Source organism: Taurulus bubalis, assembly GCF_910589615.1.
Source record: "Taurulus bubalis genome assembly, chromosome: 9".
In the NCBI taxonomy this organism is placed as follows: Eukaryota; Metazoa; Chordata; class Actinopteri; order Perciformes; family Cottidae; genus Taurulus; species Taurulus bubalis.
In genome coordinates this window covers 15,865,731-15,883,785 of record NC_136597.1, presented here as the reverse complement: position 1 = coordinate 15,883,785, position 18,055 = coordinate 15,865,731, and the positions used below count along the sequence as shown (strand labels likewise).

General features: G+C 40.0%; 1 protein-coding gene across 1 annotated transcript; it reads left to right on the top strand.

Annotated features, from left to right (window-relative positions):
* The first annotated feature begins 2,354 nt into the window (after nucleotides 1-2,354).
* idh2 (isocitrate dehydrogenase (NADP(+)) 2) lies at nucleotides 2,355-17,220 on the top strand. The gene is made up of 11 exons (XM_079224165.1): nucleotides 2,355-2,541; nucleotides 7,050-7,141; nucleotides 7,627-7,792; nucleotides 8,424-8,584; nucleotides 12,591-12,734; nucleotides 13,780-13,916; nucleotides 14,172-14,323; nucleotides 14,447-14,559; nucleotides 14,794-14,891; nucleotides 14,973-15,065; nucleotides 16,801-17,220. Exons 1-11 carry the CDS (start codon nucleotides 2,427-2,429, stop codon nucleotides 16,883-16,885), a joined length of 1,356 nt encoding a protein of 451 aa, XP_079080291.1. The 5' UTR covers nucleotides 2,355-2,426; the 3' UTR covers nucleotides 16,886-17,220.
* The last annotated feature ends 835 nt before the right edge of the window (nucleotides 17,221-18,055 follow it).

Genomic DNA, 18,055 nt, shown 5'->3' with positions numbered 1-18,055 from the left:
TACATGGTGACATCTGAGAGTGAATGTGAAGGTGGACAGCATGTGTACAGTGTTTACATACCAAAGAAGTTAATGGGAAAGTCAAAAGATTATGTAATCACACTGCCCAGTCTGACCGCGACGACATGATTTACAGGTGTGCAGGACAAAACTGTGCATTTCAGAAACAAGAACAGCTGACCTTTGCCGTAATGTTACAAACACATATTTGAAGAATGTTGTATTTTTCATACAACACAAGATATGTGATTCATAGACATTTGTATTTAACATGCATTTCTGACTTTTGTCAATGCATTCTCAAATGAAAGATTATACTTCAGAGGTCACCTGCAGAATGCTTCCACCCAGCCTGTCATGTGACTACACTGCACACTTCCCAATCCCTCTATGGTAACCTTCCCCTGCTAAAATTAGAGGGCCCTCTGCCGAGGCTTTTTGGAACGTGACTATCCTGCACCCATCCTGCAGATGGTAGGGGATCTCAATACATTTCTTGTCAGTTTTTTTTTTAATGTTTTCTTGAGTTTATTACTGCTCCAACAGAGGAAGGATCCAGGCTTTTCTTACTAATAAAACAAATCCTGTGAGCGTATACTTTCTTTTTTCAAAAAAATATTGCTTTGTGCAAAAATGTTTAAATAGCTACTTCATATTTGTTATCCACTTTTGCAAATGTAGCCGAATAGATTGAATCAGTTTAATTGTGAATCTTTTTGTTTGTTTTATCCTAATTGATAGAAAAATGTACTCGACACCTTGAGGTAAAATCATTGATCAGGACATGTATTCTTCGAAGAAGGAACAGAGTCAGAATCACAACATGATTTGTCAATTGCGTATCCTGGACTGCTTCATGAATGAGCAGAGAATTACCTTTTAAATACATTAATGACAAAATCACAGAAGCCCCATGCCGTCTTCAGATTGGCTTGCATCGGCATGGTCATATGATAAGAAGGAACACCACGTTCTTAGAACAGAGACATGTAGGCATCCAGAGTCCCAAGACTATCAGAAGGTCACTGTTAAAGCATATGCATGTTTTAACAGGAGAGTAGGTCAAATGAGAAGCCACAAGCCTTTACACAGTATATGATTAATAATATAACTGTGAAACAGTAGTTGATTAAGAGTAAATACGTTTTTCTTCTAACACTAATGAACTCACAGTACTTATTCTTTACACCTGCTATATTGAGGTGCACATTTTACACAGAGTCATCGTCTTCTAAGTTGTTTCCTGACATATAACTGTGGCATTATGATGACTATTATTATTTATATTGCTGTATTTTTTTCAATGTTGCTCTTTGCAGGGTTTTTTTCACTGTGCATTTCAGTCTCATCCATCTAACATTACATCACGTTTTTCTATCAAGTATGATGCATTAATATTATGCAAAATGGCATCAAGAAAAGTAAAGTTGTCCAAAATAAAACACTAAATGGGGTTTGTCCTATCCAGGATTATTTCTTAAACTAACTCACATATTTATGGCTATTTTCTAGTTACTATTAGTTGGCTTTTAACCTACACAATAAATTATGTGTCTGCATTATCCTAGGTCTTATTGACCTTCAGTAGGTTATGGAGTAGAAATAGACAATCAAATACACTATGCACATTTATTGTGGTCAATCTAAATTGGCTGATTAATTATAATAGTCCTGAAAACACAATTGAGTGCAACAGACGTTCAACAAGTCACATGGGGCATATGTTGGCAGGCTTTTTAAGGGGATTTATTCACTGATTTTACATATCAAGTTCACGGAGTAACCTAACCTGTGAGTACAGAACAATGTCTGCTATGGCTATATGAATTTACTTAAGTCCATACGAAATTGTCTCAGGTGTCATCATCTGAGACTAGAAGGTATATGTCATTGATGTTATCTACTGCTGCTATGATTTTTAACAAGACTATTTTTTTCATCTTATCTTGCAAGTTTATTGACGTGGAATTATAGTCACTAGAGTGATTTTTTAAAGTGCACTATATTCATATCGTTTTTGTGTGAAACAGTTAAATGTCTTAAAAGATATTGGGATAATCGATGTGCCACATCTCTGCAGCCGAGTGTGGGCATTGGGATTGTGTGGGATACATTTAATGTATTTAGCAGTGATGGCAGATGGTGACCTTTCCTTGGGGTCATGAGAAGCTCAGGGTTCAACCTGCTCTGCACTGTTGTCTAGACGGAGGAAAAACTGCAGACTTTAACAGCTATTTTGCTCGGTCCCTCCTCTGTGTCTGTGCGACTCTGACGTAGCACCCAGCGTGTCCCGCCGGTGAGGTGAAAGGAGGGCGGTGCTGCCTCTGCTGCTCACTATATTGCAGAGCGACTCCAAGCGTTGTATCCCTCTCTGCTCTGAGTTTCGTCGAGTACTTGTCAACCTCAGTGAATCAAGCCAGGGAAACATGGCTGGATATCTGAAAGTCCTCAACACTCTCTCGAGGTCCGCCGCTGCCTTTTCCAGAAACCCCGCGGTGCTTGCACCGGCTTCAAATTGCCAGACCTCGCAACAAAGAAACTGTGAGTGGAGAGCGAGAGAACCGGGGTGATGCTCAGCATCTTCGTGTTCATGTTAGCTTTTGTGTTAAGATGGTGAATTTTTAATGTAGTTGAGGTCAGCTAAGGTAACGTCAGCGACAACAACCAGCCAGCCCTTCGGTTTTGGAGCCGGATGGCGCACAAGCTACGCGGCTAGCGTTAGCCGCACCGTTTTGCTCGTAGTATAACTAATGGGGTTTCTTAGCCGGTGAGGCAACGATGCTGTCGACGCTTCCCCTGGGCTTAATACTTGTTTAATGGCCGTGTCGACCTCCGGGTGAGGTCGTAAAACGTCGAGAGGCCGAGAAGAAGAATCCAGGACGCCGTCTTTGTCTTCCACGTCCAAAGTTGAAGGAACATCGGTTAATGGCCGGGTTGAAGATGTGTTGCCACATAACGCTAAATGAATGAAACAGCCTCGCCGAAAAATACTGCTATCACTGGCAAAGCAAATATGACAGTGCAAGAAAAAGGATAACTGTTGCACCACAAAATACTAAATAAATACATCGGGGAGAAATTGCGGTGCGAAAACTGGCAGCAGATGAATAAAATTAATCTTTTTTTTTTTTTTTTTTTGTTACTGTGCCGACATTTTATTGCTCGTCGCTGGGGGAGAAAACTCGGTGTCGTCACTCAAAATGTAATTCATTCAGTTGTCCAAACTCAAAAACTAATTGCCGGCTTTTCGGCCATCTATGACTTTAGTCCGACACTGAGTTGGAAAACTTTTGGCAAGGTCAGCCACTACGAGACTCCGTGATCGTGAGCAATGGCTGCCGCAGCCCGGTGTGTCCTACTTAGCGTTTTCCATCTGGGTTCACTGTGGCTACATTTGACCTCATCTGATCTTTGCGGATTGTTACTTTCATGTTTACCCGAAACGCTGAACAATGCTACTTTGTTTATATCCTTACAGGAGAGCAAACTAAATCTTTTTTTGGAGCAAGAATCCAGATTTATCACGTGGGCTCTGTATATATCCCAACTTTAATACAGAGGATTTGTATCCTAATACGCTTTTGTGCTTCCATTCAACCCAAACTAGCAGCACTACTTGGTGTTTACAAGGGTCAGCTGAAGGGCACTTTGGCTCTGGAGTGATTGAATCAAGTTGTCATATGAACTTTGTAGTTGACTGTCAGTGGTGATCGATAGTAGACCCGTTTACACCACCAGGATCAAACAAACCGACTACCTCCACCTCTACACCTAAACCCTTAACTCCTAGAGATTCCTCCAATAGGGTTAACACATACGTGTGGCAGCATTTCATTTTCTTTGGTGTTTGCTATAGAAATCATGCAACAATCAGTGTGCCAGAAGTATGATTCAGAGTGACACTGCTTTTTCCTGTTTTTATTGCAGTCACGGGTGGCATTGTCTTTCCACCCAGCTGGTTATTGTAATTACATGTTGTTTAAATTTCACAGTGCTCATAAAATTGAACAATATGAAGTTTCTGGAAGGCTGTGGAAGAGACTGTGTAATGCTTCGAAGTTAGTTTATAAACTTAGTCTCAATCTGGTTTAAAAGTTCATTAATTGACCTTCTCACAAAAGTCTTGTCTGCAGCTTTACCTGCTGGATGCCGTTCCTTGGTATAGGATTAAAATGAATGGGGTTTAAGGCATGCTGCCTCCTTCTGTTGAAAGTCAACCAGAGAAGTGACACATATGAAGGTTATTGCAGTCCCTGTCAAGGCACACTTTTTATTTTAGACAGTCTTTGGCTGCTTGCCCCTTATGTATATTGCACATAGGTACGATCTCATTATCTAAACTCGGTTGAGTTCTCACATTAGTTGTAAACACTGTGCAACGGGGTATTTAAAACTGCTTAATGCTCAAAGTTGGCACTGAATGCGAGGCCAGATTGTTGGTTTTGTTTACTTAACCTTTCATCACACATTCTGTTTTTTTTAAATCAATTTTTACCCCGTATTCGAGCAAATTCTTTTACAGCTCAAAACAACATTCAATACTGAAGCTTTGGAGAAGTATAATAATGTGAATGTCATACTTCAAAGTAAGATTTCTTTAAATGTGTTGTCAGTGCTGAAAACAAGGTAGTGCATTTGTACCAGTATCAAAACATTTTGAATGGCTCCCAATCCAAATGTAGACTGTAAGTAGCTGTTGACTTGTTTTTTAATGCAGAGTTTCCCCTTGTGTTTAGTATTTTGTTTTGAATGAAGACAGCGACGGCTGGGCAATATTGAAAAAAATCAAATATCATGATATTTTAAATCAAATGCCTCAATATAGGGCTGACCATTGGTGCTTTTCACAAAATAGTTACATAATGAGATTTTTGATGAGCAATTATCGGTAATGTAAATATAATGACTCGGTTGGTGAAGGGAAATATTACAACAGCTCGAACAATCTGGTAAATTCAGAAAATTACTCGATTGGTGGTAAAGGCAAACGTATGTTTTCATCTTGATATAATACAAAGACCGGGAGACATCTTTTATCAACATATACGCTAGGAATTGAAGTAAATTATACCATTTGAGGGTTAGTTGTGTATTTCTGCTACTGACTGTATTTCAGCTTTGTCTAAACCTACTGGTTAAAGAGAGCGAGAAATGAGAGCAGGCGTATCTCCGATGCACGGAGGAATGATGTGGCAGGCAGACCCACATGACTTCTATTCAGCCCACCCTTCAGCTTGTGATGCATACAAAAGTTACATAACCTACTAGGATCCCTCCTGCGCTCCCCTCCCCCTGCACTGTGATAGTAGAGCCCTGCTATAGCAGCTTTTGGTTGGACGAGTCAAATGATGCCAGTTGCTGCTCCCATAATGCACTGCGGCAGAAGCTGAACTGTTCCAATAGCGGATGGAGAAGGACAGTCTATTATTAAAATCCAGTACACCTCTGCTCATGAGGAGTTAGATTTTTCCTGATCATGACACAAAACCTAATACCTCCACTGCCAACCTACTTTATGAACGATACATGAGTTTGTGTGTGACAGCGGTTTGGAAAAGCAAAATATTTTCTGTGTTCAATACATGTTGGTGACGAATGAAGCCGCAGCTAATAATTATTTACACTATTGCTCAATCACTTTCTTTCTGCCTGCTTCAAGCTTTTGAGTAACTCAACTGTAACATTAGAACTGTCTTTTCAGTGAGGTTATTTTCAGCACTTCATGGTCGCCATGTATCCGTAATCGGCAGAGGTCATGTATCATGTTTGGAGCATGGGATAACTTGAGGCTGTTTTGACAGGTGTTACCATGGCTTCATAATCCCAACTAGGTCAAATGTCTCCACAAACCCATGTGGATGTTTAATATGTTGTTACATTTAACATAAGGAAATGTTGGGTGTGTAACTAGTTCACCGGGTTCCTTCATGTTTACTTGCATTATTCTGGGAAGACAGTGGGGGAGCATTAACTTGGCTAGGAACTCTGACCGTCACTTGATCCTCTGCACCTCCCCCTGTACTTTTCTATTCACTGAAATGGTCCTGCTGGCAGAACTCTCACACATTGAGCCGGATGAGAGAAGATATGATTAGATATACTAATCTAAGGTAATCGGACTAACTGGAAGACCAAGAAGTTTATGACCACGCTCTCAAAAATCATTGTGAGCGTGAAAATAAAAACACTTTGGTTTAGTGAAGTTCACTTTTTAAAAAAACACTTTAAATGGTATGTATTTTTAAACGGGGAAAAATAGAAATTTAGGATCCAAAGTTTGTTTCCTATAATTTGAGAGAAACTGTATTTTAAAGAGTGGACCTGGTATTCTTTGTACAGATTATAAGTAACCTTTTGGCGACTAGCAGTGTCATGGAGCAGTGTTTTAGTAAATGGGTCCTGATTTGTTTCTAACACATGAGCACTGCAAAGTAATGCTGACAGATTCATGCTATCCCACTGTTTTAATGAAGTAATGCATCAAGAAACAGCTCAAAGTGCCACCAAAATGCAGGGAAGAGGACTGCTTTCTGGAAAACAATGCACATTTAAACATGCTTATTTTACACAACTAAAAATTGGCTTTGCAAAGGCTTTTACGAAGAAAGAAAGATTCAACACATAAAACAAAAGATGCATTTAGGTAAACACAGTATTACTCCATATACCTATTCGGTACAGTTTTTCAAATTCATAGTTTAATAATTCCTCTAGATGCAAACCCTCACATTCAAGTTGTTTGTCCAAATACCGATCTCTGGGCTTTAGATATTGGCCATGTATAGTTGCAACAGTAATTCTGGAGACAAAGACTTTATCTGACAAATGTAAAGGAAACAGGATGCAGACATAACTGGTGCCCGCTCTGCAGATAGCAAAACAAGATCTCTTTTTTCCAGTCACCCGTTTTCCTTTGTTTATGTTTGTTACTCGGCAGTCTTTGACCCTTAAATGAATATGTTTGTTTTTTATTTATTTGTGAAAAGCTGGATTTGCTTGAACCTGTGTGTGTGTGTGTGTCTGTGTGTGTGTGTGTGTGTGATTGACAGATGCCGACAAACGCATCAAAGTGGCCCAGCCGGTGGTGGAGATGGACGGAGATGAGATGACCAGGATCATCTGGGAGTTCATCAAAGAGAAGGTGATTAAGTGGCGTCCAGATGTAGAGGGATTAAACTCTCAAACACTGGTGTGAGCCTCAGGACAGCGTGCCCACGCTGTCTGACCCGTCCCTTTTTATATTGCAGACTGACACGTGGATGTGAGGGGAGGTTTATGGAAGATTATGTATGTATGATGTGGGGGGAGGGGCTTCGTGAGGTTTCATTCAGTCACTGGCTGCTTGCCTCCAGAGAGAGAGCAGATGGTGCGTTGGTTCAGGAAGGAAACGTTAAGAAGTGTGTTCCAACAGCGGATGTTTAGTTCATAAATCTAAATAGTCATGCAAATACCTGTTACGATATATTATTCACATTTTGGGATTTTTATACGTCACACTTTGCACTACTTCAGTTTAAAATCATGTCATTTAGTCTCTCAAAACTGGACTGAATACATTTTTTTATATATATACAAAAAAATCTGTAGTGTTGTAGTAAGTGTGTATGTTTGTGTTGTGTCTTTTAGCTCATCCTGACCAATGTTGATGTTGAGCTGAAGTATTATGACTTGGGTCTGCCGTACCGTGACCAGACTGATGACCAGGTCACCATTGACTCTGCCCTCGCCACTTTGAAGTACAATGTGGCGGTTAAGTGTGCCACCATCACACCCGACGAAGAAAGAGTGGAAGGTCTGTAACAAGTATTTAATTGCCGACACATTTCTAGTTTCAGTTTAGCGTACCCATCGCCTCGCAGACGAAATGGTTTTGCCTACACTTTGTTGTAGAAAACTAAACCTTGCAGTATATAAAGTGCTATATATAATAAACATTGTAATTATGATCATTTGTCAAATCAAATAATTTTGAATGCAATGTAGATGACATGCAGCACGAGATATATATTTTGTACATACTTGCTGTGGACATAACTGGTTGAGCAACGGCTCTAGTTGAGAGTCCATTAGGATTTCAGAGTATATTGTACAGAAATACCAAAGATATAGACATTCTCCCCCCACCCCCCACCTCTATGTAGCGTTATCCGCCTCAAAAATCCAATCCATTTTGTATCGGTAGAGACTTCAGTGTTTGGGTCCAAAGTACACTGAAGAAAACATGGATTAGAGGCAACAAACTTTATAGGAAAACGTTACTTATCTCACAAAGATTATTGCTTTGTGTACTGTGGAACTCCAGATACAAAATTGCCCTGATCTGAGAGCACCGGTCAGGCCTTGTATTTCTTGTGAGGCAGCTGAAGCGTGTTTAACCTCTTCCTTCATCCTGTTCTAACAGTAATTTTTATTTATATTTTCAGAGTTCAGCCTGAAGAAGATGTGGAAGAGCCCCAACGGTACCATCAGAAACATCCTGGGCGGCACCGTCTTCCGTGAGCCAATCATCTGCAAGAACATTCCCAAGCTTGTTTCAGGCTGGACGCAGCCCATCACCATCGGCAGACACGCCTTCGGTGACCAGGTGAGTCTCCTCTACATGCTGATGAGAATGTAGCAATTCACTTTACTTGTGTGTATGCCTGCCAGTGCGCAAATTCCTCTTTATAAATTGCAAATCAACTTGGAAATGTGCGCACGTGGATCAGCCTCATATCCCATTCTGCCCACGTTGAATTTTACATGGTCAATGCAAAGCACCTCATGAATGTTTATGCCTAGAAATGGTAATTGAGATGCTTGTGGCCAGTGCCGTAACGGAAACACATGAGGCCCCCCTGCAGAATAATCCTGAGAGGCCCCGCCCCCCCATATGTAAGGGATAATGTATTGTCTGGCGGTCATTATCCAAAGATAAATGAACAGGTATGTGAGCGAGTTTGTTTGTGCTCTTTTATTTTTCTAGACCAGGGGTTGGCAACCCGCGGCTCTTTAGCCTGTCTGTTGCGGCTCCCTGAGGCTTTGACAAAAAAAAAAAATAGAATTTTTATTTTTTTGCCCAGTGGAAAAACTTTCAAAGGGAATTCCTTTTATCTTGGAGTTTTAGGTGATATTGGGTCAGTGAAAATAAAAATAAATATTTCTTTCACTAAAATGTGCGTCACGTCGCTGTCAAGCCTCCGCTCCTGCAGCTGCTACTCGTGATTCAGAGGCCCGCCCTCACGCGCAGATGAGTGCAGAAGAGCGATTCCTCAACTGCTGCAGCAAACTGAGTAAAGTAGATCTACTTTCAGGAAGTGGATCACATCTCCAAACTCCACTACTGCTGCTGGTTCTGTGTCAGCTCATGAGTAGGGTTGGGTACCGAGAACCGTTTGCCAGTATGGCACCGGTTCCAACACGTCCGGTACCTACCGGACCGAAAAGCAACGCAGATTTCGGTGCTTCCTTCCGGTGCCTGAGCCGATTTTTAAATACTTTTTTTTTTTTACACTACTCTGTAAAGTTGCACGATATATAGATACTAAAAAGGTAGCGCGGTGCCCGCACGCTAAAAACGATTATTAAAATGGCGCGGATCAGAGCACACTCGCTGCTCTGCTCTCTGTCTGCCTGTATGCAGAGCGGGGCTCGAGGGGGCGGGGCTTCCAGCGCTCACACACACAGTGCGCGCACACAGAGATCGCTGGAGACACGAGCACGAGCTTTTGAACGTCCGTCCTCGGCTTGATGGAACAAATCTCTCCAGTTGATATTAATGATGACTTGTAGTCCAGTAAAGCAGCAATTTTAGGATCCAACAGTGTCTGGGTTCTGTTGCACACGGTCCCATCAGGCCACCTGATTGGACTGGTGTCTGTTCTTTTTTTAAATATATATTTATAGTTTGAAGTTAAAAGGTTTAAAGCTGTAGTTTGAAGTGTGTTTTGTATGTACTTATTTATTTATATCTATAGTATACTTTAAACAGTTAATACTATTGTTCAATTTGAAGAAGAAAAATTGCCTTGGCAATAAAAAAGTATCGGTTTAGGCACCGGTATCGGTTTAGCACCGGTATCGGGGGAAAAAACCCAAACGATTCCCATCCCTACTCATGAGACAGTGAGGCGTCCGTTAGTAAAAACGGATCCGTCCTCCGTTTGCGGTGCTCTAGTGAGAGGACGCTCAGTGTAAACGTAGCAAAAGATATGCGTTTAAAATGTAAAACTCAGTGAAGTAGCAGGTATCGAACCTGCTAACTTGCAGTTACAGGGCAAACACTCTACCACATGAGCCACAAATATAGATAGACCTGAAGGTCTGTATAGTTGTGTTTTTAATTAACCTTAATGTAGCCGACACATGACTATTTTTTTGTTTGATAGTTATGAACAGGTAAAATAGCAATACAATGTAAAAAAAATGTCTTTATTCTTGTTCTATAATTTCATAAATACAACAAACTATAGTTTTTTGTATATATAATATGACTATATATAAAACTTCAGAAGCTGTGATATCAAATTATTTTTGCGGCTCCAGACAATTTTTTTTTGGTGGAAAAAGGTCAAAATGGCTCTTTGGATACGAAAGGTTGATGACCCCTGTTCTAGACAGTCCTTGCCAATCATTTATTCCCGTAGCCCAGGCACTGTTTTGGCATGCAGATCTTCTCTCACCGAAAAGCCAACAGGGCTCACAATATACTCTGTCAATTTTGGAGGAGTAACACAGCCATTTGCGTTGTATCTTGGTTCCTTTTTTTTGACACTATGATACAAATCTTTAGAAAAACATCTCCCCTTTTTATCTTTAGGATATGGACCTTCACATTTACATGGTCCCTGCCTTAAAATGAAGTTTTTCATGTCATCAGTAATATCCACTGGGAAATGTGCCCGGTCACCAGGGTAACGTGTAGTATTAGAAGTTTCATCTGACTCTTTCGCACGGCTACCCGAGGCCTCCTCACTGCATCCTGGCTCCTCACTGCATCCTGGCTCCTCACTGCATCCTGGCTCCTCACTGCATCCTGGCTCCTCACTGCATCCTGGCTCCTCACTGCATCCTGGCTCCTCACTGCATCCTGGCTCCTCACTGCATCCTGGCTCCTCACTGCATCCTGGCTCTTCACTGCAGCCTGACTTCGCTGGACTTGCAGAACCTTGGCGCACGTCTGGCTCTCCCTTATCCTCTGTCACAGAATATGATTTAAGTGTCAACGGTGAATGGGACTTTTATTTTGACGGCCACAGAGATCGGGAAGCAAAGGAAGTTTGGAACGTACACAAACCAGGCATCGTTCACATAGCAACAGTCAACTGTCAAATAGCAAACTGTGAAGACCCATTCCCCCGGTACTGGGGGAGCGTCTCAAGATTAAGTTTTCAAATAGTCGTATGAACCACAAATGAGTTCTAATACTTGTACTATTTTATATCATTTTTTTTCAGAATTTTCTTGTGAAGAAAATGTATATTTAAAAAAAATCCTTTTATAACATTTTTATCATAACTATGAACATCCAGCATGATCTAATTAAGAATGGCAGAAAAATGCTTTTCGAGCGGTTTCCGACATGTTCAAAATGTGTGCTTCAGACCCTTACCAAGGTCTCACATACTAATAACACCCCTTGTTTGAAAGAACAGAGCATAAAGAACCCGAATATGCAATGAAACCACATACAAACAAAGTGTCGGGGTCATTTGAAGGCTTTTTAGGGGAAAAACTGTAAATCGGTTAAAAAATGAAAAACGTCAAAGTTCTATAAGAAAACTACATTTCCCAGAAGCCAGCCCGGGTGCATTCTCTTCAGTAGACTGCGCATGTGCCGTCTGAGGTGGATCAAAGATCGTCCATTTGACAGGGGAAATGCTGGACCCAGAAATGTAAAATAAAAAAATCTCCGACGGTTGACGAAATCTCTACGGGCCTGCTTGTGGCTGAGGTGATCCCTAAACACTCATTTCCTCCTAAACGCTCGATTCATGTAGTCCTCTAGCAGTGGCAGTGCATCAATCATGCAGCTTTACGAGTGTCACCACAATATGTAGTTTTAAGGTAATCGGACTGATTGCTCCAAACTGCACCACTTCTTTTCCATTCGAATAAACCATAGATTAATAAAGTTGTGGTCACTGCTCTGCTTTTACACACAAAAACTCTATGAAAACTACAATTGTGCTTGATATGAGATATATATATATATATATATATATATATATATATATATGTGTATGTATGTATGTATATGTATGTATGTATGTATATATATATATATATATATATGTATGTATGTATGTATGTATGTATGTATGTATGTATGTATGTATATATATATATATATAAACAAACAAACAATATTAGAAGTTTTTTTTTTTTTTTTTTAAGATTTATTTTGTCTTCATAATACCCAGCGGTGAGAGTTTCTGTCCAGGTGCTCAGTTTCTACCTTCAAGTTTGTTTTTATAGATCATAACTTTTGCGTGGGAGGTGACGCGAGTCTGTTTCAGGCAGCGTTTTGTGCTTGTGTACCGTTATACATCAGATCCAAGGACATTTTTGAATTGATATATAAATGTTAAAACAATGCACTGTTTCTACAGTACCGCGCCACAGACTTTGTTGTGGACAAGCCTGGAAAATTCAAGATTATCTTCTCACCTGCTGATGGCAGTGCAGGCAAGGAGTGGGAGGTCTATGACTTTCCTGCTGGTGGCTGTGGAATGGGCATGTACAACACTGACGAGGTGAGTGTGTGATTAAAAGATAAGGATGCCTTTATTTTCCACAAATCCCATGTATTAAACAATGTGTTCCTGCTGTAGATTATTAGGTTAATCCTAAAAAAAAAAATTGTCAGAAATAAATATTTATTTCCCTGTAACAGTTGGAGTTGTGGTTTTTAGCAGATGTTACACAAACAGGAGTTATTGACTCATTTGTTCTGGGCTATTTTCTGATGCAGATTTAGTTTGCCACTGAATACTTATGGCAGCAGGACATTCTATGTATGATCAAAATAAAATATAGTACTAAAGTAAAGTTCACCATATTTAAGGAACGTGGTCGCCCGCTAATGGTGCGGCTCATTGATGTGCCTGTAATAGTTTGTGAACAATGGAGATCTCTTGCACAGAGGAATAAGACATACCAGGCTTTGGCTCACAGAAAATTATTGTTAGTGGCATCAATTCATCTTTGTTTTTTGGGGAGGGATTTGTTGACGGTAAGAAATAACTTGGCTTTGTGTATTGCTCATTTTGAACACGCAATATTTCATTGTGTTTTTACTAAATTCATGAGGGACGATTGTTTCTTCAAAGCGCCTCTCTGCATAAAATATAACAAATGGTCCTGCATACCTGAATAAGATGCTTTTCACATTGAGACTTTGTAGGTGAAAGCTTCAGAAAATGTGCAACACCTTTTTAGTGCTTTGTCAATATTGTTTTGTCACAGAGAGGGATACAAAATAATATAACTTGCTTAATTCTAGTCAGTAGTCTCAAACACGACTGTTAGAGGACTGTATGTTTGCCTTTGTAACTGCTGCTACATTCTGCCCAAGGCTTTTCGTTTAGAATGGATATGGAAGTCGTTTCAGTAGTCTGACCTCTTTTCAACCTGCTTCGCTACTGTTTTGTTTGCCTTCATCAGAACTGGTTTGTTTGATTTAACAACATCATAGGTCACAGTAGATGACTTTAAACTTGTCATGGGGAAGGTCGTTAGCCCCAGTACTACTGATAAAACACTACAGTAGTGGTGAGCCGTTTGTTTTACCCCCAACAGTCTATCACAGGCTTTGCCCACAGCTGCTTCCAGTATGCGATTGGCAAGAAGTGGCCCCTGTACCTGAGCACAAAGAACACCATTCTTAAAGCCTATGATGGCAGATTTAAAGACATCTTCCAGGATATCTTTGAAAAGTGAGTGTCTTCTTTCTTTCTGTTTTCATGCACAAACACATTTCAGAGTTTTTGTAAAATGTGTGCTCTGCATCATTGCTGAAATATAGCTAAAATAAATGTATTTTATTCAGCTTGTATACATAACTATTTCAATAGTTTGAATAGGGTCCGACATTGTTGAAAAATATAACTGCTTTTTTCACTTGCATTTTGTTTAACGAGGTAAGAGAAAGAAGTAACTTCAGTTGAATATGCTATTTGTTCTTCCTACAGGAACTACAAACCTGAGTTTGACAAACTGAAGATCTGGTATGAGCACAGGCTTATTGACGATATGGTCGCCCAAGTGCTCAAGTCTTCTGGAGCCTTTGTGTGGGCTTGCAAGAACTACGACGGAGATGTTCAGTCCGATATCCTCGCACAAGGTGAGATGCTTGGAAAGCAACACGGCTGCTGCTTCTTGGGAATTTTTATGTTGCAAAAATATTGCTAGTTATTTGGTCAGATGAGGGTTGCATTAAGGAAGGATTTGTGTTTCCTGTTTCTAGGTTTTGGCTCTCTTGGATTGATGACATCCGTTCTTGTGTGCCCTGACGGCAAGACTATCGAAGCTGAAGCCGCCCATGGCACCGTGACCAGGCACTATCGCGAGCACCAGAAGGTTGCTAACCATTTTGATCATGTTTTGCTCTGTATTGAAAAACATTTACTATGAGCAATGAAACGGAAAATGTGGGAAGCCAAACCGACTGTAATCTGTGGGGTTATACTGCCATCATGTGGGGGAAATTGAGAAGTAAATAAACTGGGCTCTACATTCATGATTATTACAAACAACATTCTAGTTCTGTGAAGAAGTTAAAAACGGTTACATTGTCCTTAACTCTACTTTCAGGGAAACCCGACCAGCACCAACCCCATTGCCAGTATTTTTGCCTGGACTAGAGGCCTGGAGCATCGTGGCAAACTTGACGGCAACCCAGACCTGATCAAGTAAGAGATGTTGTTTTTAAGGGAAACGTTTTGCTCCTGAGATCAAGCATGCCTTTTCTAAATGTCTTTGTTTATCTGCAGGTTCTCCCAGACTCTGGAGAGGGTGTGTGTCGAGACTGTTGAGAGTGGTACGATGACCAAGGACCTCGCTGGCTGCATCCATGGCCTGCCCAAGTAAGTTAATTTTGTGTGTTAATGCTTATGTTAAAGAGTGGTCAGAGCTAAATCATAAACTACATACATTTGTGTATTGCTTGCAAAGATTTTTTTATTATATTTTCCTAGTTTTTGCTACTAGTAGTCACCAGATCAGCTAGAGTTAGTTTTTGACTCGGCGAAGTGCTGTATATGTCCCACAGGGATCTTTGTCCAGTGTCAGGCAGCACACCTTTACTGTAACCTGTTTGGTTTGAACGGTGTCATCAGTGACTCAAATATTTGTGTGAGAACTATAACAAACCTAAAAAGTGTCTCAGGGGTACTGCATGGTTACATAAACATCAAGGTGTAAGGAAGGGTTCAGCCCCAGAGGCCACCGAAAATAAGGGATTTCACTCTAAAACATTTAGAATAAAAGTAATGTGCAGCAGAGTGCAACTATTATTCCCAATTTGCAAAGGGCATGTATGTATCAATCTGTCATTTAAGTATTATTATTTAAGAGAAAAACGCACAACATAATACAAAATAAAGTGAAGTTTTTACATATATTTTATTCACCAAATATGTTTGGGAAAACAATTTGCAGATTCATCAATCGTACAAAAATATGTTGCAGCCCGAATTTGAGGTGTCTTAATTTAGTCCATGGGTCTTTGTTTTGGGAAATTAAACATATAATGGCATCCAAATATTAATGTTGGCTGCTGTCACTGGCAGATTTTCTTTTTTCAACTTTGAATACAAATATCCCCTTTTTGATTAAAACATCAGTCTGAAACATTGACATAAAACGGGGTGTTATTTGCCCTGATTCTGACCTGCCCACATGTGATACAGGTTGGGAACCCAAAACCTTGTCCCTAACATGCCCTCATCTTGTTTTTCGCTAACAAGAGTTTAAGCCAGTATGGTCTCCTGTGGACAAATGGGTGTACGGTTTGAGGCGTTATTTTTTACCTCTCAAAGTAGTGTTTACAATACAGTTTGTTTGTTAGCAGGATATCTTAAAAACACAAACCATTTCAATAAATTTTGGTAGAGATTTATGCGGTGAAAGAAATGTATTTGTCTCGGTTCAGTTCCAAATGTGGATCCAGGCGATTTTTGAGAATTCTTAATGTCGTGAAATATTCATTAAAAGTGCGTTTTTGAATGCCGAAGAACAAACTGCACACATTGCAGGATTGTACCTCTCGATCCAGGTACAGATCAAAATGTTGTCTTAAACCCTCACTTGTTGGTTGTGTAGTCCTGATGGTATGTGTCGTCTTGTTCACAAAGTCGTTTTGGCACATGATTGGTATATGCACTACATTAGCTGTTAGTTGCTTGCTTTAGCACATCTTGACTTTTTTTCTTTCAAGCACTTTTCATCCATGAGGCCTTGCAGCTCACACCCAATGATGGCTTGTTATTTTTTTCACTAAAGACACTACTCTGCAGACTAGAGACAAGCATAAATACAGGCGGGTGCAGCACCAAGTCATACTTTGTTAAAAGTTGCTCATATTGTACATCTTGTGTGTATATATATATATATATATATATATATATATATATATATATATATATATATATATATATATATATATATATATAATAAATAATGCTGCTCTGGATAATGATGATGCTATTAACTAGCAGCCCTAATGATAAGAAGGGTAACTGATTGTTTTGCTACAGTATTCTCTTCCCCCTCCCCATGAAGTATGAATACTGAATGTTCTAATCTGTTTTGCCTTCTCAGTGTCAAGCTGAACGAGCACTACGTCAATACCACAGACTTCCTCGACGCCATCAAGACAAATCTGGATAAAGCCCTCGGCAAGTAAAAGACTTGAGAGAATGTAGTTAGCCTGGAGATGGAAATGTCACATGTTTTTGTACCTCATTTTTAACTTAAAAGGTCAATAAATCCACTTGCATGTTGTCTGAAGGAGAAAGGAAAGTACTGTAATAGGATTATTATGTGGTATTCAATTAGGTTATTGTTAAATAGCTGAGAACTGTGCTTCCACCATATGTCTCCCCAACTATCCACCCCACTATTTTCCAGGTTTTATTTTTGTAATGTGAAGTACTGTATTAATAAGTCAATACTGTGTAATGCCTTGGGCAGGACTGAAGCCTCTGTCGAGCATTTGCCAATAAATCCTGTTTGACCCACTATTGGTAGTTTTTGTTGTTTCAAAGCAAGCAAAGCCATTTTAAAGGTAAATAAATTTATTATTTTACAGTCTGGTCCACAACATTGTACATACATTTCTATCAACATTATCTCCACACTTATGTCTAATACAGAATTCCATTTAAGATGAACATCTTTCCCTTTTTGAACATCACTTCAACAGTGATGGAATGAACACAGAAGCTGAAGAACTCACAGAATTGAGCATTTTTATTTTAAATGCGCTATATCCACATCGCAAATGAATACCTTGTTTTGCAGGTTACAAGTTTGAAAAGCTAAGCACTGGGAAACTGAATATATTGAGCATTTCCCAAATCATTTTCCACAAGGTCCATGGCCCTGTCACATGTTGGGAGGTTGTCGTTCATCACTTGAGACCAGTGTACAGCATGATGGATGGCATGCTCTTGCAGACACACTGGGGCACTTAATATTTGTGTCTTGAGTTTTTTTGGGGACACTTCTTGTTGAGATTCATCCATTAAAATAAAAACAGAACTGCAATATGAATGCAGGGTTTGCATTGCTTTTGAAAAATGCTACGGTCCTGTCTCCTGAAGGCCTGGATGGAGGGAAACGATGAGACTCGTTGAAAGAGAAGCTGTGCCACAGTCTGTTCTCTGTAATCTTTAGAGGAGATCTACAGATGGGTGGGAGGGGAACCTGAATGTAATTTCATGAGGTCTGCGATTGGACCCCAAGAAATCTAATGTCCCAGCTCAACACAACAGCAAGGAAAAGAGACTTGCAGTCCCCGTAGCTGCAAGATTTCATCCAATTCTTTGGTAAAGGGGTCCTACCATTTTAAAAA

What these genes read in the sequence shown, in the direction of transcription:
- idh2 (XM_079224165.1), top strand. Translation starts at nt 2,427, where the DNA reads ATGGCTGGATATCTGAAAGTCCTCAACACTCTCTCGAGGTCCGCCGCT. An exon ending in TTCCAGGATATCTTTGAAAA is followed by an intron (nt 13,917 to 14,171) that starts GTGAGTGTCTTC and finishes TTCTTCCTACAG; the next exon opens with GAACTACAAACCTGAGTTTG. An exon ending in ACTATCGCGAGCACCAGAAG is followed by an intron (nt 14,560 to 14,793) that starts GTTGCTAACCAT and finishes CTCTACTTTCAG; the next exon opens with GGAAACCCGACCAGCACCAA.